The sequence below is a fragment of the Euphorbia lathyris genome, chromosome 2 (genome assembly GCF_963576675.1).
Source record: "Euphorbia lathyris chromosome 2, ddEupLath1.1, whole genome shotgun sequence".
Lineage (NCBI taxonomy): Eukaryota > Viridiplantae > Streptophyta > Magnoliopsida > Malpighiales > Euphorbiaceae > Euphorbia > Euphorbia lathyris.
Window position 1 is genome coordinate 129,465,283 of NC_088911.1, and position 25,416 is coordinate 129,490,698.

The window sequence follows — 25,416 nt, forward strand, 5'->3', positions numbered from 1 at the left end:
AGGGGACATCTGTTACAAATCCGCTATGTTAAAGACTCAAACCTAAATGGGCTTGCAACTCTTCAGAGACCCCTTCCATGGATCCAAAAGCCCTTCATCCTACAACGATTCATAGACACCACCTTATCTAAGGGCAGCAAGGTAATCTCATCCCTTTGGAAGCTTATAAAAAAAATATTTTCCTCTCTTTTTAAGATAAATTTTACATTCACTGCAGTATGTTTCATGATACTCATATTGAATTTGGCATCATCGGAATGTACTTAATGGGCCCACCTCAATGGATCTCAACTTCGAGAAATTATACAGTACTCCAGGAGTAACATATTGGACCAATGAAAGCCATTTTGTATACCACTACATGGAAAATGATTGGTATAATAGAAAATGTGTATATATGTAGCATGAATTGATTGGTAGGAAGTCAATCTTTTAGGCTGGTGTAGGTCGAGGGAATGGGTGATTAAACTCAACACTGATGGTTCTTGTCTAAGAGATGGGAGAATTGCCGCAGGAGGGGTCCTTAGAGACGATGGTGGCAGGTGGGTTTCTGGCTTCTCTCAGAATTTGGGTATTGGATCTTCCTTTTCTGCAGAGCTTTGGGGGATTTTATCTGGCTTGAAACTTGCTAAGGATCTTGGAGTGAAGAAGCTTCTTGTTGAATCAGATAACCAAGAAGCGGTTAAAATGATTTCTGAGGGCAACGCTGTTTGCCGGAATAACCTGAACATTATTAAAAGCATTAAGAGGATTGGCTCATCCTTTGAGTCTATTAGGTTTGCTTATAATGGGAGCAGAACCGTGTTGCGGACCGTCTTGCTATGGAAGGGCACTCTAGTGTGTTGGGTCTTTCTACATTTTCTTCCCCGCCGGTCTTCATCTCTTCTTTGATCTTAGAGGATGTGGTGGGGGTCAGTTTTCATAGGCTGATTCCGGGTTGAGCGGTTTTTTGTTTTGTTTTTTTTTTTGTTTTTTTTTTACTTTTCCTTTCCTACCAAAAAAAAAATGATTGGTAGGAAGTATTACTCCGAAGTACTTTAAAATTTTCCCATCGACTTCTCATAATCCTCTCTATTTTTTTATAGGGAAAAGTATAAAAATAAACTTTGTGGTTACACTCATTTTCGAACAACACCCATGTGGTTTAAAAGTTTGCAAAGTGGTACCATGTACTTCATTCCATTAACAAACACATACTAAATTGACTAACGGTGTTAAAAGTCAAAGGAAAAAGAGTTAATTTGGTCCTTATATTTATTTATTTTTATAAATTGACTCCCTTATTATCTAATTATCACAAATAAACCCTAAAATAAAAAATAAAAATCAAATATACCATCTTCTCCATCTCTCTTTAATTTCTTATTTTTTTTTCTTCATTCTCTCTCCTCACTTAATTTTTCTCACTCTTTAATTTCTTATCTATTGCCCGATAGCCAATTTCTTGAGGAAAAATTGCTTCTTAACCTGCGCAAGGAGGAATGGACAGATGGATTGACGCTTCAATCGTTTCGATACTCACTCTAAAACAAATGGCCAGACTGTTCAGGTGAGTGGTAGTGAAAAAAATAGAGTGGACTTTGTATGCTGTGTTTTGACTGGAATTGTTGGACCCTAATAAGTAATCGGATACCCAAGGTATTGAGAGCATGAACCAGTTACAGGTCATTAAACTTTAGCTTAAGGCATTTTGGGGCTACATGCTATTAACAACTTTGGTACTGATAATTGATAATTGTTACTACAGGCATCACTACTTTCCATAGGAACTTCTTCTTGTTAAATTCACCTAATTTGATTTGCTCTTGCCTTAAACCTGCTACCCATTAGTTGCCTTAGTTCCCTCATATAATATGCTAATTCATGTGTTGTTCTTTCCTTTCCAAAGAAATTTTAATTATAGCCATGGAATCGTCAATATTTTCCACGACAATACGAGTTATAGACACAATTCGTTTTCACATGATTATCACAAGGTAATCTATTTTGACATTATATTAACATTTCGTTAAAATTAAAGCAAAATTTAACCATGGAGATGCTTATGTTTCATGACATAATCAAAATTGTGAAATATCATTTCTTCCAACATTCTTGGATAGGCATCCAGACAACATGTTTTTGTTGGTGCTCCTAAATTTGTAGAGATGGCTGACTGTCTTAATTTTTACTTCATCTTGAATTTCTCTTTTTTTTTGACAGCGTTCTTTTACAACAGATCTTCAGAACCTTTCAATGGATCTATGGAGAAGACAGCTCCTTTCAACAGATCTTTAGCCGTCGTGGGAGAAATTTCAGAAAGAGTTTTATTTGATTATGGACTAAATATAATGCAAGTGTTTGAATGGAAGATTAATAAATGTATATATATATATATATAGAAATTTTGAAAGTGTTGATGGGATAGCTTTATTTTAGAGAGAGAAATTAATAGAGAGGATAGAGAAAGAAAGAAAAAAAAAAAAAGAAATTAAAGAGAGATGGAGAAGATGGTATATTTGATTTTTATTTTTTATTTTGGGGTTTATTTGTGATAATTAGATAATAAGGGGTCAATTTATAAAAATAAATAAATATAATGACCAAATTAATACTTTTCCCTTTGACTTTTAACACCGTTAGTCAATTTGGTAGGTGTTTGCTAACAGAATGAAGTACATGGTACCACTTTGCAAACTTTTAAACCACATGGGTGATGTTCGAAAATGAGTGTAACCACAAGGTTTATTTTTGCATTTTTCCCTTTTTTATATCAAAATTCGTTTTTTTAAGGTGAAATTCTATTAATGGCTCAAAAATTATCCATTTTTCCCATGAAAAAAAACAATTATCCAATTTTAAATATATATCCCACTATATTATAATTAGGGAAAAGTATAAAAATAAACCTTGTGGTTACACCTGTTTTCGAACAACACTCGTGTGGTTTAAAAGTTTGCAAAATGGTACCATGTACTTCATTCCGTTAACAAACACATATCAAATTGACTAACGGTGTTAAAAGTCAAAAGGAAAAGAGTTAATTTGGTCCTTATATTTATTTATTTTATAAATTAACTCTCCTTATTATCTAATTATCACAAATAAACCCCAAAATAAAAATTAAAAATTAAATACATCATCTTCTTCATCTCTTTAATTTTTTATTTTTATTCTTTTTCTCTCTTTTCTCTCTTCTTTTTTTGTTAATTTCTCCCTCTAAAATCAATTGAATTTCAACGTGTTTGATTTGATTATATTTATTTTTTTATAGAGTTCGAAATTCAATATCCATTATCAATCTTTGTAAACACATTGGCTACATTTATATAAGGAAAATCTCATGAACCTAGAAGATGCAGAAAAAAAGCTGGATGCCGAGATCTTCATCAAAGGAATTCCAATTTTATCAAAATCTTCATCATCTAACTTCCCCCGACATCATCCAATATTAAAAGGGTTCTATTTTTGGTAAGCCAATTATTCAGAACTGTGAGCCTCGATTGACCTCTGAGATTGTCTGCTGCTTTTGGTAATGGACGATCAAAGGCGTTTTTGGTAATGAACTCCATGAAACCTCTGAGATTGTCTGCTGCTTTTGGTAATGTACTCCATGAAACCTCTGAGATTGTCTGCCAATCAGCAACAACCAGGGCCGGCCCTGGGCCTAGGGCAGGAGTGCGCCGGCCTAGGGCCCAAGGCCGTAAGGGGGCCCAAAAGTTTTATTAGACGTATAAGCATGGATAAAATATAAACAACAATTTATATCCATGTCAAACAAGTCTGCCAGTGGCAAAACTTGAAACTCTCATCCAATGAGTCTTGTGTTCGATCCGTGGCAGCAGCACATTTTTCAGACAATATTTTTTAGACCTTGAACAGCATTTAGACGAAATCAATTTTCTTTCTTTAAATTAGTGAATATAAATTCCACCATATTTTTTAGACCAATATGTCTAAAATCTTTTTTTTTTTTTTTTTTTGAGCAAATTTTTCAATTTTTTTTATTTTTTTTATGAGCGAATATAAATTCACTTTTAAAATTTTATTTATATTTATAATTATGTCAAAATGATACTTTAAATTATATAAACAAATAAAATTATTACTTTTAATATAATTTAATGATTAAAATTTATAAATTAAGGGTTCAGGATATATTTACTAAAGTTTAGAATTTATGAATTGGGATTTAAATTTTTTAAATTAGAGTATAAAATCATACTTTATTTCGTATATATAAAAATAATGACATATTGAAAAGTAATTTTGATGAAATGATTTAATTGGAATTTTGTAACCAAATTGATAGTATATTCATGTGAAAAGCTCTAAAAATTATTTAGTTTTTAAAGGGTCTAAATAATTAATATTTTAAACTAAAAAAGACCCAATTTAATTTTTTTAAATATAGATGGATGGTTAATTTAAGAATTATACTCATATTTAATCTTAGTGATATCCAAAATTTTATCATATCATTTGGTAACATTATCATAAATGACATTTAATCCATTTTGGATGGAAAATTAATCGACTTGTTATTTCTTTTTGTCACATCACACAATTTTTGACATGCAGCATGTACACGCAACAATTGATTTAATTTTTTACCATATAGATTTAATATGTAGATAAATAAAGAATTACATTTTTTTCTCATTTACCCACGTATTAAGTCTATATAGAAAAATAAATAAATAAAATTATTGGAAAAATATTTAACAAATTGATTAGTTTTTATATAAAATGAGTTTAATTCCCCTAATGGAAATTATACTGTAATGGACAAATGTTATCAAATAATACCACATTAGCCAAATGATAAAAAAATTTATATCACGTTGGTCAAATAGGAGTTTAAATCCATGATTTAAAAAAATTGTGAAACATCCTTTATTGAACGTAATAATATATACTGTATAATTACTAATAAAATATTTTATATTTATCATGTATTAAAATATATTTTAATTTTTTTTTATGTAAAATATTTTTATTAAAAGGGCCTTTAATTATTATTTCGCCTAGGGCCCGTAAATTATCAGGACCGGCCCTGGCAACAACACGGGCAACATCTCTCGGCTTCCTCTCAATCTCTTGTGCGAAACGATTCCAGTTAATTATCTCGGCATCCAACTTTTTTGATGAGAATACTCTCTCACATGATCACTGTGATAAAAATTGCTCTACTTTGCACAAGTATGTCTCCTTTCGATCGACCAACTATGAGAGAAGCTGTTTTGATGCTTATCGAATCGAATAAACGAATAGGAAATTTCGAGTCATCTCCTAGTCATAATGCGAATTCAAGTGAAGGAGCACAGTTTGATTCATCTCTAACAAAAGTAACAAAGAGGGGAGAAAAATTCAATTGATTCTAGAGAGAAATTAACAAAAAGGAGAGAGAAATAACAACAAAAATAAGAAATTAAAGAGATATAAAAGATGGTGTATTTGACTTTTAATTTTTATTTTGAGGTTTATTTGTGATAATTAGATAATAAGAGGGGTTAATTTATAAAATAAATAAATATAAGGACCAAATTAACTTTTTTCCTTTTGACTTTTAACACCGTTAATCAATTTGGTATGTGTTTGTTAACGGAATGAAGTACATGGTACCATTTTGCAAACTTTTAAACTACATGAATGTTGTTCGAAAACAGATGTAACACGGTTTATTTTTGTACTTTTTCCTTACAATTATAATTATAATTATAATAATAATAATAATAATAATATACGAGAGAAACAGAAAAACCCTTCTGTTGCTTCGTTCTTCAAAGTTCAAATCATAGCATCCAATTTGACTGAAAATGGCAGAAATGGAAGGGCTCAGTGAAGAAGAAAGAAGAGCTCTAAGGGGAAGCAAATTCGCTCCTCTTCCTCCTCCTTCTTCATCCCGTTCTCATCAACAACCCAGGTTTTTCTTTTATTCTGTAATCATCTCAAACAAAAAACCTTTCTTCTTCCTTTCTTCTATTCAAGCTTTTTTTCTTATTTGGGGTTTTTTTCATCTCTACAGATTGGCTCATCCCGGTGGCCCAATGAAGACAAATAAGGCGGCGGCCCTCGCCAGGTTCCTCCAAAGAAAGCTTCAAGATCCAAACGGGTTTTCCTCCATTAATCCCGACCTCGTTGAATCTGCCGTTATAAAGGCCAAGGCCTCTGTCTCTTCCAGTAATTATATACTCCTCTTATATCTTTGCTTCTTTTGTAGTTTTCTTTGTTCACATCTCTGTTGTCATTAACAAGGTTTGGTTAATTAAGCACAATATTGGAATTTTCGTGTTCTTCATTTTGGGTATTTATGTTTGCTTGATTTTGATTGTGTTAGGGCAATATCTTATAATCTATTTCATGTTTGAAATTGGATTTTTGAACTGTTGCTGGGAGAAATTTATTGAGTTTGAGAAGTCATTGTTTGTAATTTCTTTCCTTTTGTTGTGCTGCATACTTTGCAGGGGTTCCAATTCGGGTTTATGTGCCATAACTGTGTTATATAATCTGTAATTGTATATATGATACAAAAGCACCAATACTGATATTAGGAAAATTGTGTCTAACTGTCAGAAATTGTTATCCCTGATATTTTTGGGTCTGTTTGGGGAACTGTGGACTCAATTCTTTGGGTCACTGTTTTACTAAATTTCATTTAAAAACATTCAGATGCACTCTATAGAACACAAGAATTCTCATATCAGAAATTGCCATCCGTAATATTTTTGGGTCTGTTTGGGGAAATGTGGTGGAGTCAATTCTTGGCTCATTGTTTTACTAAATTTCATTTAAAAACATTCAGATGCATTCTATAGAACACAAGAATTCTCATTCAAGTAACATTTTTAGACCTAAAATGTGGTCTTATCAAGTTGTTTTATCAGTCTTTTTTAGTTGAGTTTTTTGAAGTAGTTTTGTGCAGTAACATCTACAAGTGCTGAATTATTACTCATGTTTAAGTTCTCGAGGTTGTGCAGTAGTTTTGCAATTTAGCAATGAGTATCATGTGCTACCATTTGTTAGTTTTGATTAGGGGTGTCAAAACAGGTTATGCGATCTATATATTTCACGATATTATATATGATATAAATGCAACAAAAATGATAATCGTATCAAATGGGTCATATGTCGGGCGAGTTGTCTCTCTAAATTGTGTTGTTGTGTCAGAGTATCCAAGTTTCTACTACTCACTCGTCTTTCCCAATTCCGGTCCATTTTCATGAGATCTCAGTTCTTCCCAAAACTCTTTCATATATCAGGTGGTGCTTCAAATTCTGGAAGAATTGTTCATCATGTTGCTTCATTTGGAGACTCAGAGGTGCTTGGAGTTAGCATTCTTATCATATGTCTTTGTCTCTTTATTAATCAGCTGCAGATATGCTATTCATTAGCATTTTCTAATTTGCAGGATTCGGCTGAAGAAGGTAAAATAGAGAATCTTTCACTGAAGAAACACAAGAAGAAAAAAAAGAAAAAGCAGAAGAAAAACAAAAGACAAAAGGTTTGTCACATTTATCCTTATTATAAGTAGAGGTCAAAATGGGCTGATTGGCATAAACGTATCATGTCGACCTATTGAGACCCGTTTAACACGATTGACATGATTAATTGATTGACATGATTAATTAAATGAATTGAATACGGGTCAAAAATCACACAACCTGTTAGAACTTACAACACTTGTAGTCAACTAAATGAGTTATAACATTTAACCTATACAAAACTTGTTAATTTTTATAGAAAGGAGAAGAGTATATATCTACACTAGCGTAATGTCTTATAAGCCTATAACAATGTCCTGTAACAATACATTCAAGTTTAAATGGGTTAAATCGGTCGGGTCGACACCACCTACTAACTCATCAAAAATTATATGGGTCATATGACACGACCTATATATTTTGCAGGTTAAATGTGTTAACCTGTTTATGACTTAAACCTCTTAAACCTTAACCCTACCGTGTGGTCGATGACGCATTTTCACCGCTTTACTTATCTGTTCAAGTTCCTGAATTGTAACAAGTCTTTCTGCTGCAGATTGTGGACGATAGCGAACATACAAAGTTGAAAAAGCCTAAAAAGAAGTTGAAATTGTGATCATTAATGCTTCTCGAAGATTTAGGTATACTTCTTGATCCTGTGTAAGAACAGTCTGAGTGATGATGGTTGATGCAGAATGCATCATTTTTGGGGAATTCGTCACCTACAATCTCACTGGCTTTCGCCAGAACGATCCGCACAAGAAATTGAGAATTTCTTTTTATGAGAGGGACAGAGAAGGGGACAATTTGACAATGTTTTAGGGATAGAAAATTTTCTTCATATTTAGACATGAATTATCTCAAGGATTGGACCATCCTAGTCAGCATTGTAAAGTTACATATGAATTTTGTCTTTAAATGTCCCCTTGTAGCATAACTGCTTATAAACGAAGCATTAAACATTTTTGCATTAATATGTATTTTAATGTTTTTGGTACACAATAATGTATATTCTAATTAATTTAATTATTTTTATTAAAATGATATATTTTTATTTCTAAATTTATGTATATATCAATCAAATATTATCAATCCACTAAAAAGCTAATTGCAACAATTGCTAAATGATTCACGAAATTGTTTGTTTCAACTAATAACTGATAGGTGTTGCTAAAGTGTTGATATGTTAAAAAAAACTAATATGAAAATGTTATTTTATCAATCTATTATTATAATAATAATTATATAAATAAATAGAAATGGCAAGCCATTCTTCAAGAAACTAATAAAATAACAACAAAATAAGAAGTTAGAAAATTAAGGAATGAAATACTGTTATAAAAAGGAAGTTGGAGTAGTTCAATATGTAAATTTCTTTTAATTAATTAGTCCAATAATATGCAAAATTCTCTTAAAATAATTCTAATCATAATCCATTATAAATTAAAATAATGAGTTCTATGTAGCTTCAAAAGAAAGAGCAAATTATTAGAGTTTTGCAGATTTGAAATTAATTAGGAAAGAAAAGTAGTTGAAAAGCTCTCATAGTGAACCACCATTGTTTGCTTCAAAAAGATTAACAACTGTAGTTTTATAAATCTAACAAAACTATAATGCTAACTGTGTAGAGTAAAACCCTAAATTTATATAGATGTGCCTTTTCTAGCCTAGCACTTGGTGTCTCGGACTAAAATGCTCACCGAGGCCGTGCCTCATTCAACGGACCTCGCCGAGCGTTTGGAGCTAACCGCCCCATCTCATATGAGCACCTCCGATGACACCGATTTAGTAAATCTTGAAGCTGAAGTAATATTATTCTTGTACGGAGTAAATTATATTCAGCTTTTCTCTATTAACCTTATCATCCCTAAACTTTACATTACTATAACATTAAAGTCCAAACCAACAAAAAAATTTATTTACAAATCAAAGAAATTATAAGGATAAAATAAGTATACGACTATAGTGAATGGTGTATTGATAAGAAAAAAAATCATAGATGATGAGTTGGACTTGAACTAATGAACGTAGAACCATAGCCGGTCGATGTGCACCACCAAGATAACAGATGCCGTCTTTTGTATTAGAGGTAGTTTCGTATAACTACAGGTATTTTCCATACATGCGCAATAAACAGCAACAACTAAACCAAATACAAAACTTAGGTCTCTTATATGCTTTACAAGAGTAGAATCATAGCCACCAAGAACAGATACTTTCATATTAGCAGCAGTTCAGCGTAATTCATACATGTACAAGACAAGTTCATAAATGGAAAACGAAAACCTATACAACGAATTCCAATAATGTGGGAACAAGGTTTTGTTGTTGTTGTACAGTACAGGCTCATGTTTCTATTGAAAGTTAACAAACAACATATATAGAAGAAGAGGGAACTCAAAGAGGAATTAATAGATTTTTTTTTCCATTGTCATATTCAGCTGATTTTGCACTCAGATATTATACATTTTAAGAGGGAAAAAGAAAATAAAATTGCGAATATTATTAGAATCTACGTGGGAATAAGTGCAAGTATCTGATTCCTAATAATCCCCATGCATTTCTGAATGTCAGCATAAATTGGAAGATTCTGTGAACAACATGGCTTCAAATTTGTAACAGCAGAATCTAGTACCTGGGCAACGTCGCTTGGTGGGAACTGTCTTTCTGTACATTTCTGCATTTTGTAATTTTATCAACATAATCAGGACCTATGGAAGATACTCTCTAAGTAGGGTAACAGGTTCTGACACGATAACACAATTTACAATTTACAGAGAATTTTGACTGACACGACATGATTAATACTTTTTCTTGCGGCTTAAAGAATTATTTAGCTTCTGACCTATCAAAAATGCTTGTCTTTGCTATTGACTTATTTGTAACATTGACCCTCTGATGTATAGAAATCAAATCTCATTTTATACAATTTGGATGGAAATTAGCTCGTATATAAGAAGAGCTATTAAATGTTCGTGTTTGATGTTGTTACTCGCAACACAACTGTTATAATATTTCGTCAATCTGCTTAGTTGTCTCAAGAAAAACCACTTGTTTCTCCCCTTCTACAACTTGGAGAACATCAGTTCTTCTCCACCAGATTAGCAATCATCTCAGCTGCGATCTAGTAAGTCTCATATATACACGAATTTCCGGTCTAAATTGGACCGAATGTGATTTGATTGATATACATCAGGGGTCAATGTCACAAAATAATAGTTCAAGGGGAAAATGCGAACATTTTTTTATGGGCCAAATAATACTTTAAGAGCTTAATACATCAGGAGTCATGTACTTGTCCAGATTATCCAGTTGGCTCCTGAACTTGGAGATGGCTCATTAGAACTCTGAACTTGCTTAAAATGTCTCGTTAACCCCCAAGTCCACATGATAGAACAATGAGAGATTTGGAAAGTTGAACCATGTGTCACTTTAAGCAAGTTCGGAGACTAATAGGTCATTGTAACCACTTTAGGGATCAACAAGTCACTTTAAACAAGTTTAAGGGACCAATAAGTCATTGTAAGCAAGTTCAAGGAGCTAATGAGCATCTCCAAAGTTCAAGGGACCAACTGGATAATTTGGAGAAGTACAGGGGCCATTAATGTATTAAGCCTACTTTAAGCTCTTTTCTTGCATTTATATCATACATCATCATGGATAACATAACACGATTTTGACGCAATAAAACCCGAAATTGCCATCCCCTGCTTTTAAGTCTTAACCAACCTGAATCATGAACAAAGTGGCGACGCATTGTGTGATGAGTTGTGAAGGGATTTTTGATTCGTTTTGGTCGGACGTAGGGTCCAAATCAACATCAGGAGCATTACTGCTTGTTCCCACATTTGTTGGGCAGCCACAGGCACTTGACTGCTCCTGGGAGGGTTGAGCATTGTGAACTGAATTTGCAGGTACAGAAGATCGCATGGCAGGGGCGTTTAAATCGTCTAATGAAAGCTGATTATTTACAAAATCTATTGCTGCCTCTATACTCTGAATGCTGTTTCCATCCTTTTTCAACGACGACATTGCCTGAAATGTATACCGGAAGATTAAGGTCAGGGTTCCGAGTCATAAAGATTAGAAAGGAAATAAAGCTCTTCCACCTGTTTTGTGCTTGTAATAATGAAAAGATTCACAACAAACTACCAAGGAATACACTATCTATCAAATCATGACCTATATTGCACAGAAACTGACATGTACATACTAAGAATGTAGGGGTATATTCATAAATTTTGAATTTTTTTGTAACTTTGTGTATATATAGAACAAGAAAAAACAAGCCTTCATCTTGAGAACTTGAAGAAGATGATCTTAAAAAAATTATGGATTCAATACATGTGACTAACACATGATCATAAACTGATTAATAATGTGTAGTTTCCTTCTAAAAACACATTGTATTTTAAGAAACGAGTTTTCAACTTTTTTTTTTAAATTACAAAAGCATGACCCGAAACTTGAGGTTTCGGCTTCCGAGAGTTTCAGAAACCGAAACTGATTTTATCAATGTGGAAAATTCTTCAAAATCAAGGTTTCTGTGCAACAGAGATCATGACTAACATCCAAAAATTCTGTGTTGGGAAAAATATTCTCTTCATGAAGCAAAGTTATAGAGATAACTGCACCTGCATAGCTGCGTCAACCATTGTCTGAGCTTTGACTCTTGAGCATTCAACAATTTCTGCCACATGAGATCCCGATTCTTGGGTCTCATCTGTAGACGGATCCAAGGAGCTACAATGGCCAACTGGTTCACCGACTGCAGCCAAGGGCTTCAACCACATATATGGATTGTTCCCTTGATAAGTGTTGCGCTGCCTCAAGCAAAACAGAGCAGAAGAAACCTAGAAAAAGAAGGTACCAAGTCAAGCAATCGATACAAAAGTACATGAATGGAAAAGGGAAAATCTGAAATTATTTTCGAATGGATTAGTCATGCCTGTTCATTGATTTCATTCAACTGCAAAAGTACTGCAGCATAGTGCTTCTTAAAAGATTCAGAATCCTTAAGAGCGTTATCTCCATCTTTGTGATTTTCAATCTCATCATTCATTCGCTTCAACTCAGACACCACAGCCTCCTGTGAGTTCAGATGTTAGCTTCTTTTGAAACCAGTGCCATGCAAAAACGGTTTTGCATTTATGGAACATGTAAATGCAATTGCTACACGGGTAAGTTACACCCTTGGCGTAGGAGTATAGCGCACTAACATTATGACCCCTAAACTTCAATTGTTGACATAAAAATCTTTGAACTTATATTATTGTAACATTAAAGTCCAAATCAACAAAAATTCGTTAAAAATTAACCAAATGAGGGTAAAACTAAAATAGGTAATTGACTATGATTTTTCGTGTCATAGATTAAGAAAAAGAGTCAATGATGTAGTCGAACTTGTTCAGGCCATCTTAGTAGCGTTATAGTTCAGGGGCCATGGATGTATTCTACCCAACATAAGTATATAAGCTACTCTAGAAATTACTCATGATTATATAAACACTACAACCACGTGAACAATGTGAAGTTCAGAACATCCGTAAGCTAGAGATACTTGAAAGTGATAAAATTTGTCAAAAATATACAGCAAAGATAATAGAAAAGAGAAATTAAGAGAATCACAACCAGCAGAAATTAAGGCTTAAATAAGTAAGCAAGCAAGCAATACAACCTTCTTGTCAAGAGCACGTGTCAATTCAGAAAGAGCTAGGATATCAGCTTCCTTTGCTTGTATGTGTGCAAGGATAAAAGATTGAGCATTCCCTGCTTGCTGGTTAAAGACGATATCACCCAAATCGAAGCTAGTGTGCATATTAGAATTTGCTGAGCCCCCCTGTAAGAAAACACTTTCTACTTACAGTGAAAAATGTACAAGCTCAAACAGGCATAGATGCTAAGGAAAAATGTTATGCCACAGCAGTAAAATTGCAAGGCTTTGAATTCCATGCACAGCTGATATTTCAGAATGAGTAAGGACATAACAGCTCAACTAAAGCTTAATAGAGAAGAGTTGGCTTTTGAACAAGCAAAGCTTTTAATCAATTCCAAAGCAGACACAAATTTGTAAAAATAAGATAATCCAGAATAACTCTGAGATCTAGGAAAGTCGTTATGCAGCATCTATAAAAATAAAAAAAGGGCGGCCCGGTCGCACTACGCGTCCCCGCTGAGCGAGGGTCCGGGGAGGGGTCCCACCACAAGGGTGTACTGGGGCAAGCCTTCCCCTGCCAATTTATTTGGCAAGAGGCCTCTCCTAAGACATATGCAAGGCATGTAATAAAGATATTTAGGAGCATGTGTTCTCAAGGCTTATCATTGGCTAATCTACTACAAGCTCCTGCAGTATATTTTATCCTCAGCCAGGTATTATCTCATCTACTAAGACAATTAATAGACATCTCTCTAAGAAGTGAGGATTTTCGTGTGAATAACAAAGAAGGGGAGGTCTATTTAGAAAGATCCTTTCTATTGTTCAGCTTAAAATATTCCAACTGCTCATGATATCTAAGAAACTACAGAAATATTAGAACATACTCAAGTTTGATTCCAAAGACTGCAAACCTTTGCATGCTGTAACAAATTGCTGATGTGATTAGTTGATGGGAACGTATGTAGAAGACCATTGGTATTCTCCATATTCTCACATTGGGCAAATTTGATGTATCCTTCCATCTTACTTTCTATTGGTTGTCCATTCATTTTGAGCTCATTCAAGTTCTCAATCAATTTGTTGAAAACAATATTGCGCCTGGTAAGAGATGCGGGCATATTTTCTGATGGATTTATAGGCATGCAATCAACATCCTGCAGTAAAAAACATACAACACTATCGCACATTCAAAATAACTAGTAACATTATCAGATAAAACAAAAGAAATAAAAATGTAAACAATATTCTCATTGAAGTACATTAAAGGCCAGCGAATAACAAGCTTAATAACATGAATACACATGTGAACTTTAAGACGTTCGCCAGTCCAAATTCTTTCCCCACCTCCCTCATGATGCTGTTCTCCTCAGGGTATTAGAAACGAGAAGTTACATAAAGTGGTCTGGTATTTTCTTTAAAAAGGACTAAATAGATTCTAGAATAGACATGATAAACACCATTTTGGATGTCAACATTACCAACAAAATAACTGGTAACATTATCAGATCAATAAAGAATTAGAAAAAGTTAACAATATTCTCATTGAAGTACATTAAAGGCCAGTGAATAACAAGCTTAATAACATGAATACACATGTGAACTTTAAGACGTTCTACAGTGCCAAATTCTTTCCCACCTCCCACATGATGCTGTTCTCCTCAAGGGCATTAGAAACAAGAAGTGACATGAAGTGGTCTAGTATTTTCTTTAAAAAGACTAAATAGAGTCTAGCATAGACATGATAAACACCATTTTGGATGTTAACCTTGCCAACAGGTGAAGGTGACATTTTGAGTATTACATGCTCAGTTGTTGAAAACAAGTATTATTATCACTCATATTCAATTAAATAAAGATGAAGGCACAATGAAACTCGAAGTATCATATACACCTTGCAGTTGTAGAAGGACTAGAAGAAAAGAAGAATTTCTATATATCGAGTAGGCTAGTGCTTGACATTAATATGTTTATGAATCATTTGGATTTATATAAAAGACCATTCTTGTAAGAAATATTCTAAACCCATGATACTTCTCAATTGCAATCCTTCCTTGAGGTCCAATGCTTAAACTGACAGAACTGAAATGAAGAATAAGATATAGATGATTTTAAGAGCAATATAGGAATATGAACAGTTTCCCTGTGCATACGACAGTGTGTTCCAGTCTTTTGGGAGCATGCGGTGTTTACAGCAATTTTCTTCCCAAGGAGACGCTTTTGAGGATTGAACTGGTCGGATCCAAGTCATAATGGAACAGCCAGTTCCAAACAGAAAAGGACTGGCCATATCCAGGTCGTAATGGAACAGTCATATCGCATCATCAAGACTCTCCATCTAATGCAAATATAGGAATATGAAACATTTAAATTTTGTGGGAAATAAAGAAACTAAAATGAATGAATACCCCTAGAACCATAGCTATGCTTATGTTTAACGTCTGTGAATACAAGAAAACAAATAACCTACTCATATTAGAGTAAACAAGGTATATTTCAACAAATAATAAAACATGGAGATGCAGAAATTAAAAATGTCATAAAGAAATTACCATGACAAATTCAACTCCTAGTTCTGGTTGATCAAACTGAACTCGGCACCTGTTATGATCAACAGTTAGTACACTTCCATCATGAACCTCCCTTGTTCTTGGATGAAGAGCAATAATACGTTGTCCAACTGACAAGGGCCTAGCCAGATCAGTTGGAAGTCCATCCCTGGTACCGCTACGAAGTTCTGTATAATGTTTTCTGACAGATTCCCGGTATTGATTAAGCTTCTCTTTTTCTTCCTTTAGAAATTGCTCTGAAAATCTTCGTGGCTTACCAAGGGAACTGCATTGGTGAGAAACTATGAATGGAAGTTTTATGGTAGACATTATTTACAGAATCTGTAAAAAGAACGCCATCAAGCATGTATCCAAGAGATCCGCATACCTCCTTATCACACCCCATTCTACACGGGTTAATCTTGGAATATGTCCTAATCCAACATGATCTAGGTATTCCACAAACTCCCTTTTTGCAAACCATGGGTAATCGATAGCACTGTAGAAAAACTCAAAAACACACCATCTTCGAACTTGATACCTTGAAAGGCAACTAGAAATCTTTTTCTGGAATTATCAGACAAACATAAATAAATCAAACATAACCAGTAGTTGAAGAAAATATATATGGAAATATAGATAGACCAAGAATCTAACCTTAAGATGGAGCGTGCTGTCACCAGATGTAGGTATCATGATGTTGTATTGGCTATTTACCACATCCTCGGAAGATGGAATATCTTTATCAGTCAATGGCTTTGGTGCGCTTAGTTTACGTCTACTCCTCACTTTGGTAGGTAAGTTGAATTGGTTTGACGACAAAACCTGAATGGAAGATGGAGCCGAATCATCTAACTCTCTCACATGTTCAGTACTGGAAGTAAATTCTGGAGTTTTCATTGATTTCCGTTGTTTTTGATATCCAGGATCACGAGAGTTTTTAGCTTGTTTCACCATGACACTGGCATCATTAATGGCCTACACCCAATATTAGAGACAAAAAGATGATATCAATAATAGGGCCCAGAACAGAACTTGCGTGCAAGTGTATATAGAAACTGAACTTTCCCAAGTAAGTAACACTTGGGTGTACTTTGATTTGCAAAAGAAACTCAAATTGCAATAAAATATACTACAATCAACGATAGAGCTAAAAACTTTGTGGGACAAGTTATTGTGCAAAATATGATTCCACATGAATCTGAATAAGCTTTACCAACAGAATAATACTAATTGCTATTAAATGGAGCACCAGTATTCATGCATTTATTAAAATGTTCTCAATATAACGCAAATTCATATATTTCATTAATGAAAGCACTCCAATCACAAATTTTAGAGGTCAAATGAAACACACACCTCAACCCTCTGAGATTCACCCAAACTACACTCAATGTGCTCTTCATTTTCTAAACTCTGCAATTCATCAAAGATCATCAACAGATACAAATTCATGAAAATATGAATATCTCCCAGTTTGAGATAATTTAATATTATGAAAAGGAAACTATCTAGCATTATGCACAATCAATCCTTACCTTAGATGGCAAAGACTTCTTTCTCCTTTTCCTTATCCCGCCATTACTCTGGTGAGAATCCTTCACTTCTGGGGAAGTATTGACATCGTGAGACAAAACTTTTCCTTGCTTAGTTGTTTTTGAGGAAGAAACTTTAATTCCAATTGTTGGATGACTAGCTTTCAACTTGGACTTCGCAACAGTTCCAGTTTTTTGCTCCTCAACATGAACATATGACTCTAGCAGACACAGAATTGTTCAAAATCAAATCTAGATTGCCTAAATACGCACATTATTATAACAGGAATGTTCACATGCACCTTAATGACCAAGTGAATTTGGTCATTCACCGTTACATTACATCTAAGCTTATTAAATCTAAGCCTCATGATGCTTTGAATCTCCACCTTAGGATTCTAATATGCCTAGATCTATCGGTGAATGACCAAATTCTACATGGTCATTAAGGTGCATGTGATCAAGACTGTTATTATAATTACATTATTAATTTCACTTGAATGCATTAGAGACTTTAAGAAAGACCACTAAAGTCCAAGAAAACAATGATCAGTATTGAGATGAAAATAAAATCTTATACTTGCATCACATATTTGTTAAGACAAATCTTGAGAACATCACATTTAGTGTTCTCCACTGTGGTACAGAAGTTCCAAAATAGCAAGAAATAAACACACTAATTCTAACAAGCGTAAAGAACTATGAAAAACAAGGCATTATTTTCAAGTTGTACAGCATGGATGAAAATGCCCTCTCATTCTTGACTTGCAAACAATGATGCAGACATAAGAGAAACAACTTGGTAACCTACTAGTGGCAACATTTGCCAATTATAGCATACAGCAATACAGAGGAGATAGGATACAGGGTTATCAGACTCAACGCCAAGCTTCCCTTCCATAAACTATAAACTTTTTGTAGAATGAATGAACAAATATTTTATTACAATCGATATCAAAAAGCAATCACATAACTGCCATACTACAATTTAGTTAAGCCATGATGGGACAAACCGCCAAAATTCACAGAAGATTTGGCATATACACTGTCAAAATTACTGCAAATCTTCACGCTAAAAAACCACAACTAATAAATGAATACAAAAGAATTGTAAAAATGTAAGCAAAATAATGCATAAAAACCAAAAGCAACTTTATTTAAAATCATGAATCAGTTTCGTTATCAAATTTATTATAGATCCAAATTTCGCAGATGACGTTAGGGAACTACCAATAAATAACAGCATTACAGTATTATACTGGGCACAAATGCTATTATTCAAAATTGTGGATTCTAACTTTTACCCTATCTCACAATGCACAGCCTTATACAACAAAATGGAAGGAAGAAGTATAATGTCTAGTACTTTATTTCAATATTGTGAATAAGAAAGTTCCTCATATAGCATTGCAATTGCATCCACCAAAACATATTTTTGAAAATGAATTCAAGGGTGAGACATATATCACAAATTATATTTATATAAACTATTTTTCAATACATCTATTGCTCACCAGTATCCATAGGTGCTTCTGGCAACCGCAATGATAAATCTGCCAGGGCTTGCAACGCATCAAAGGTATTAGCTTCACCCAAACAGAGAACTGAAAGAAGAAAAGACAAATAAAAAAGGTTATACAAGAGTTAGCACAATTTGACAGAGACAAATTTGACTTTCATTTCTCTTTGTCATGGAACCAATTGAACTAAAAGTTTCAGCTAATAGTTAAAGGCCCAATTCATATTAATATCTGATAGACCCCGCACGTGAACACCAACTGGCTTGAAGCGTGAACAACACATGCCCACCTTACAATGTGTTGAAATTAAATCAACAAATGGGGTTGTCAGGAATCGAACCCTTGATCGGTCAAAGAGGCTCTGATACCATGTCATGTAACCAATTGAACTAAAAGCTTAAACTAATAGTTAAAGGCGCAATTCATATTAATATCTGACACTCTTCATCAAGGAACCATTTGAACAAAAAGCTTAAGCTAATAGTTAAGGCCCAAGAAAAACTTTTATTATCAGCGTGTACAACACAGACCCATATTACCATGTGTTGAACTTTAATCAACAAATGGGGCTGCCAAGAATCGAACCCTCGATCACTTGATCTAAGAAGCTCTGGTACTATGTCAAGGAAAAGAACCATTTCAACCAAAAGCTTAAACTGATAGTTAAGGACCAAGAATAGTTTTTATTATTATCTTTGACAATAAGTAATAGAGGTGCTTTCTTCTTCTACTGGTAATTAAGAATCTTTGGTCAGAAGAAAAAAAAAATGCATAGAACAGTGGATTTAGATTTGTCAACTTCCACCCCACCCAAAAAAGGGGGAAGGACATGCCAAGTTAACACTTCAAAACATGGTCATTTTCATTTTGGTATTGGAAAGTGCCCAAATTAAACCTCTGTTTGGTTCCTCAACCTACCAGCATTAGCTTGCTATAAGATAAGACACCCAAATGCTATTGTACATACAAATTGATGTAGCATTTCCTTAGTAAATACCAACTGCGGAGTTAAGTTAAACACATATTGCCTGTGAACATTCAATAAAGGACCGGGTGTCTGTAATTATCAGTGAAAGAAATACGGTAAGGACTGGAGTTCTGAATTAAACGAAATAGTTCACTCACCTTCTCCAAAAAGAGCTTTTTTGCTTCTTTTTCTTGGACCCTTATTTGCGGACCTTGCAAGTTTTGTGCCCACAACCTCCAGTTCTAATTTTCCTTTTGAAGCACCCAACTTCTGGCCTTCCTCTGTCCCACTACAGGCTTCCTTTATGTCATCCAAATGGTTGTCTAAACTTTCTTCTAGTTGTAGCTTCTTTTCCTGGTATCTCTTCCCCTTGGGGAGATGCTTATGTCTTGCATAATGCCCAACATCAGCTGCTGTGCTCCCTAAGCTTAATTCACAACCACCCTCATCCATCTCACTACCGCGGAGCTTCGAACTGGTCATCTCTGATTCAGCGTGCTGAGTACAATGATCAATTAGTTTATAACTACAAAATGCTATAATAGAGTGAAATTGCTGAAAAAATGAATTACCATATGGTCACCATTTTGAACTGGTGATGGTGTCTCTGATTTTTTATTTGGTGTTTGAGAGACTTGAGGAGAACCAGCTCTTTGTGAAGCCTCCGTCAACACTAATGCTATCTCATGAGCAACATCATCATCCAATTCATCAACTTTTCCTTTCAAACCTAGCCGAAGAGGTGAAATATACCTCTCCCCACTATCTTTATCAAATGAAACAGGGACACGAGGAGTCCTTTTCCCAACAGTCCAAGGCCTGCTTCCTAAAAGAAATCCCAAACATGAAAAAATTGACCCTTAATGATAAATTAATAATGAGCAAGCTTGAGATTGGGAAGAACAAAGAATGAACATCAGAGAATGTTAGAGGTAAAAACTAAATATAGCTGAATGTAACTCAGAAGTTTCCATATATCACTACAGGCCTAGCCAGAAGTTCTCAATTTTCGATAAAATAATTCACAGTTGATCAGCAGAGTAACAAAAGGCTACCAGTTTCTACTAAAGGTTAACAACAAACGCACACTCTCAAGACCCCCAATTAATGGAGATAGCAACATATAACATATATTGTCACACCCGGCCCTAAACGGCATCGGGTATGAGGGGAAGACAACATGACGAACGCCTATCACTCAAAAGGATAAACCAATTATCTACGAACGGATTAAAATATTTAGTTTGTCATTATTCTCGTAAATAATACCAAAAATAGTTTTTATAATTCATATAATATAAATCAATCCAATTAATTATATAAATCAAGTTAGAAAATTTACGAACTTGAAATAACTAATGTTTTTATCAAACCAACTCGTAACCAAACAAAAGTTTTATCAAACCAACTCATAACCAAAACAAATGTTTTATCAAACCAACTCGTAATCCAAACAAACTTAAAATATTATATCCATCCTAGATTTTCTCCCCTTACGTATCAATCCATAAATCATGCATATAGTCGAGACATCTCTTTAACCTTGCCTAATCCCGTATTGGTTTTACCCAACACTTCGCTGCCAATACCCGACTAGGTCTTTAGACTGTGTACAGCCATATTCCTCACTTAACATGGTCTTCAAATATCAAAACCACCCGTCCGGATTACTCTAAATGGATATATAGAAATCATAAAATCATAATGTGCTCAAATCTCTTTTCACAATCAAATTTCCAAATTATCCCATAATCATAAATCATTTGCCTTCAATTAACTATCTCGTAAAAATATAATCACAATTATTCAAATATTCTCTTAATATAATTATTGACCAATTTAATTCTTGGAGTTGGATTAAATCATGAATCGGTGATTTTATACGAATTTTTAACAATCAATCTAAAAGCCGAACCTATTTCCTACGAAATCGACTTAACTGTAAAGTTTTATCTTAAAAATTGAACAAGTTAAAGATTGAAGAGTCGAATTCGTAGATCATTATCTTGTCTCACCGTCATGCCCGATGTCATTTAGGGTCGGGTGTGACATATATAAATACTGCACAACACAAACACACAGAGAATAAGATAGAGAAAGTTCCACACCAGAGCGTTTCTTCTTTAATAGTGACAAGCATCCATAACTTGATGCAGCTGACTGAGACTGCAAGAGATCCTGAACTGGTGACTCATCCAATTCTTTAGTTCCTCGAGCAATCTTTGGAGGCTTTCGAGGTGCGGCGACAGGCTCAATAGATTCTTGTTCACTATCACTATCTTCCTGCAAAATGCAACCAATGAGTTGTACTGACACACACCTAATAAAATGTAGGTTATATTCACATATCTATTTCAATACACAATGTAGGTAGATTTGCTTTTACCATTTCCATATGGTATATGTTTAAAAAGTTCAAAACAAAATGTACTTGGAGTGGATAAAGAGACGACAGATTATAATTAATACACACATGAACTTCAAAGTAAGTTGATATGATAATCAGTGAATATTCAGTCTCACCAGAATAGTGTAGTGATCTGTCATCATTGCTATTAGTCCAGCTGCAGAAGCATAGCCTTTTGGAAGAGACAAATAAGCCTGAGGATACAGATTGTAAATTACTTCAACAAAATAACTGCATAGTGACACATGGTGTGAATTATTAAACAAAATATGAATTTTAAGGAATTTATGATCTAACGTTTCAACAGCTTAAGAAAATGAAAAATGACCAGACAAATCAAGAATCTTCAGAAATCAAGATGTATGCTATTCTAGTGTTCGTCAAAGTCAATACTCACCCTATTCATATTATAAAGGGCTTCTACCATTTCCACAGATCGTTCGTGCACTGCAACAGCAATCTAGGAACAGAAAGGAATAAATCAAGGAAATGAGAAGTCATAAGATAAAGATGTCAATGAAAGGATTTGCTTGAACCCATAAGAGCTGAAAATTTTCAATGCGGGGTATGATCACAGAAAGCTGGTTCTATGGTTTCAATCAACTGAAAGCTTACTGTTGGTATCATGAATGAATAATTGAATACTGACCTTCTCCCAATCTTTCCCATGCTTACGATATGCCTTGTAGAAACGATCAAGCTCTTCCTTGGTCCATTGTGGCCCTAACATGTCAGACCACTTCCTTTTCTGTACATGCCAAAAGGGTTCATAAAATTGGAATTATACCAAAATAATTTTTTAATTCGCTATTCACTAATTCTTAGAGGCTACCCTAAATTAATACAGCTTAAATACAGTACCTTAACTGGGTGTGGAACGTCTTTTAACATGGAATTAGCAAAAAAAAAAAAAAAAACATAACAATGCTTTTTACAAAACCAAATACTCACCCGCTGCCTAACTTTGGTAGTGTTGTCCCCATTTTTATTAGAAGTCGGCTCATTAATGTATGAAAACCGCTTATTCACGGTTCTAGACTTTCTTGATGGGGCCATGATTAACTTGCTCAAATATCTGAAAGGCTGAAACATGCCAAATAAGACATAAATTAACAAAATAAGGTTTTCAACAATAAAGGTAAAGAATAAACAACTATTGTTTTACACAAATCTCTTTGATTGCACACCTGAGTATGGATCCTAATGCTACAAAAGTATAATGGGGTGTAGGAATCTGACACCTCAGGGTAAGAAAAGTTAAAAAGGATGAACTCTGCTAACATAGAAGAAATTACAGCCAACTCTCCTTGAAGATTTGGGAAAAGATAAACATAATGCATAGAAAATAAAAACAGAAGAAGAAAGCAAGCATTTGATGCAAAAGTACACATATTACTAATTGTTTCTGAATGAAAGGACTCCAAATTTCATTTAATTTCTAATGTGTTAGATCCTATATTAGTAAACATTTTTATTAGCCTGAATCCATTTGCTTTGTAAAGGATATACAGGTTTCAATCTACCCTTAAGCCACTCAAATTGAGCTCAAGCTCCCTTTTTCAGCTTAACTACTAAACTGGCCATTCACATAAATCCAGTCAAGCATTCTAGAAGCTATAACGTCCATGTTTCTTCTTAACATCTGTTTTCAAACTAGTCAGGCGACCATTACTCAACACCATTAACAACAATCATATGCACCTAGTGCATGCAATTCTTTTCGAGACTCTATTGCACTTCCAAGTCAAAATAGTTTTTACTCCACCTACCTTACACTTGGAACCTAACCAAAAGAGAGTGCAAAGTTAGCACACAATAGAAGCACAAAATATTTAACAAAACAGGGACAATGTATGCATTTCATACCCATCAGAACATATAAATTTGCAACAGAAAATAGATACATATAATGGAACCTCACGATTGGTCAGGGCAAGAAATTAATGCGTCCAATTTCAAATTGTTGTCATATAAATGCAAAATAACATACGAAAGATGTAGACTTTCTGATAGAAAAATGCTAATAGAAACAACAAGCTAGAGAAGAAAGTTTAATCAGCTCGAATTCAATGCACACCGAGCAATTAAAACTAAGTTTCCAATTATTGACCAAAGAAACAAACTAACGGGAAAACATGATAATAAACTAAACGACCAATGCCCTTATTAGTGATTGAATACATCTTCAGAAATTCGCAGCTCGACAGAGGAATGGAGATAACACGAACAACTACAAAACTGGAGGTCACGGATTTGCGTAGCAACTGTTTGGCAGCTGAGAAACAAGATGGAGAATAAAAGACAACCGAATTCAAACACAAGCTTAAAAATTTAAATTCTTACTCAAAGCGAGCTCATCAGCTCAGCCAATGCGAAGTACCTCAGATCGTTTCACCAAAACAACAACAAAAAACGCAAAATTTGAAATAAGATTTTCAAATTCACGAGTCACTCATGACTCAACTGAGCCCCAAATTGCACAATTTCACTCGCTTCACTTCTCTAATCCTTTCAACAACGAAAAACAAAAACAGCAGAAAAGATGAAATAGAACAACAGAAATCAAAACCAATAGATTTCCTCCCATCCGTCAATCTTTTATGGGGAAAACACATAGAGATGCTAGAACACAAAAATCACCAGCTGACAATCTAGTCAATTTGAAAGGCCTAATTGAAAGAGATAAAAACCAGAAAGCCATAGATTAGCAAAGAACAAAGTGCGAACTCACCGATCAAAGCGCTGCGAGTGGTAATCAAAGCATCGGGAAGAATGAAGAAGAAGCAGAAGAGGAAAAGGGGGAAAAAGCAAATCGAAAGGGATGAGAGATCGATGAAGAAGGCGAGGAAGCGATAGTGAAGAAAGGATTTTGAGAAGTAATGGAGGAGAGGATGGAGAAATTTGGGGGTCTAACCGCGAAAACTTTAAAAATAAAAGAAATTAAAAAGGGTAAGACAATTTTTCTGATCTTTTTATTTAATTTTTATATTTATTTGGGTGTGATACACAGAGCTTCTGTTGCTAGTATGAACCTGCGTTTTGGTCCTACCTGTATCCACCGTACGCGTGGAAGTGAAGATTAAATCTGATCCTCTGGTTTTTACACTTTTATCATGATAACTTTTTTATTAATGGAATATAAATAATAAAGTAATTAATGGAACTAAAATTGTAATGTTATAAAATTTAATGGTGATTTTATTTTTATTTTTTTTAATGGTGATTTTATTATAATATTTAGTTAAAAATACAGTACTCCATCTGTTTTTTTTTTTTTTGAAAAGATCTGTTTTTCTGTTATATGTGATTTATTTTTATATTT

At 34.1% G+C, this 25,416-nt stretch overlaps 2 protein-coding genes across 3 annotated transcripts; one reads left to right on the forward strand and one right to left on the reverse strand.

The window, feature by feature from the left end:
- Positions 1 to 5,736: 5,736 nt before the first annotated feature.
- Positions 5,737 to 8,507, forward strand: LOC136219932 (uncharacterized). Its single transcript, XM_066007530.1, has 5 exons — positions 5,737 to 5,905; positions 6,008 to 6,162; positions 7,242 to 7,300; positions 7,391 to 7,483; positions 8,020 to 8,507. The coding sequence occupies exons 1-5, from the start codon at positions 5,799 to 5,801 to the stop codon at positions 8,077 to 8,079; spliced, it is 474 nt and encodes a 157-aa protein (XP_065863602.1). The 5' UTR covers positions 5,737 to 5,798; the 3' UTR covers positions 8,080 to 8,507.
- Positions 8,508 to 9,659: 1,152 nt separating this feature from the next.
- LOC136219933 (protein ALWAYS EARLY 3) lies at positions 9,660 to 25,038 on the reverse strand. Of its 2 annotated transcripts, none has more exons than XM_066007533.1 (20): positions 24,826 to 25,038; positions 23,046 to 23,169; positions 22,744 to 22,842; positions 22,492 to 22,554; positions 22,211 to 22,288; positions 21,796 to 21,970; positions 20,260 to 20,513; positions 19,846 to 20,185; positions 18,715 to 18,804; positions 17,204 to 17,421; positions 17,025 to 17,081; positions 16,323 to 16,643; positions 16,054 to 16,232; positions 15,669 to 15,951; positions 14,031 to 14,273; positions 13,141 to 13,302; positions 12,412 to 12,552; positions 12,098 to 12,316; positions 11,193 to 11,498; positions 9,660 to 10,140 (listed from the first exon to the last, which is right to left on the reverse strand). In XM_066007533.1, the coding sequence occupies exons 2-20, from the start codon at positions 23,148 to 23,150 to the stop codon at positions 9,976 to 9,978; spliced, it is 3,498 nt and encodes a 1,165-aa protein (XP_065863605.1). In that variant the 5' UTR covers positions 23,151 to 23,169; positions 24,826 to 25,038; the 3' UTR covers positions 9,660 to 9,975. The 2 variants fall into 2 exon arrangements, with proteins under 2 accessions (XP_065863605.1, XP_065863604.1); XM_066007532.1 differs by having other exon boundaries at positions 23,046 to 23,177; positions 24,826 to 25,037.
- Between the last annotated feature and the right edge of the window lie 378 nt (positions 25,039 to 25,416).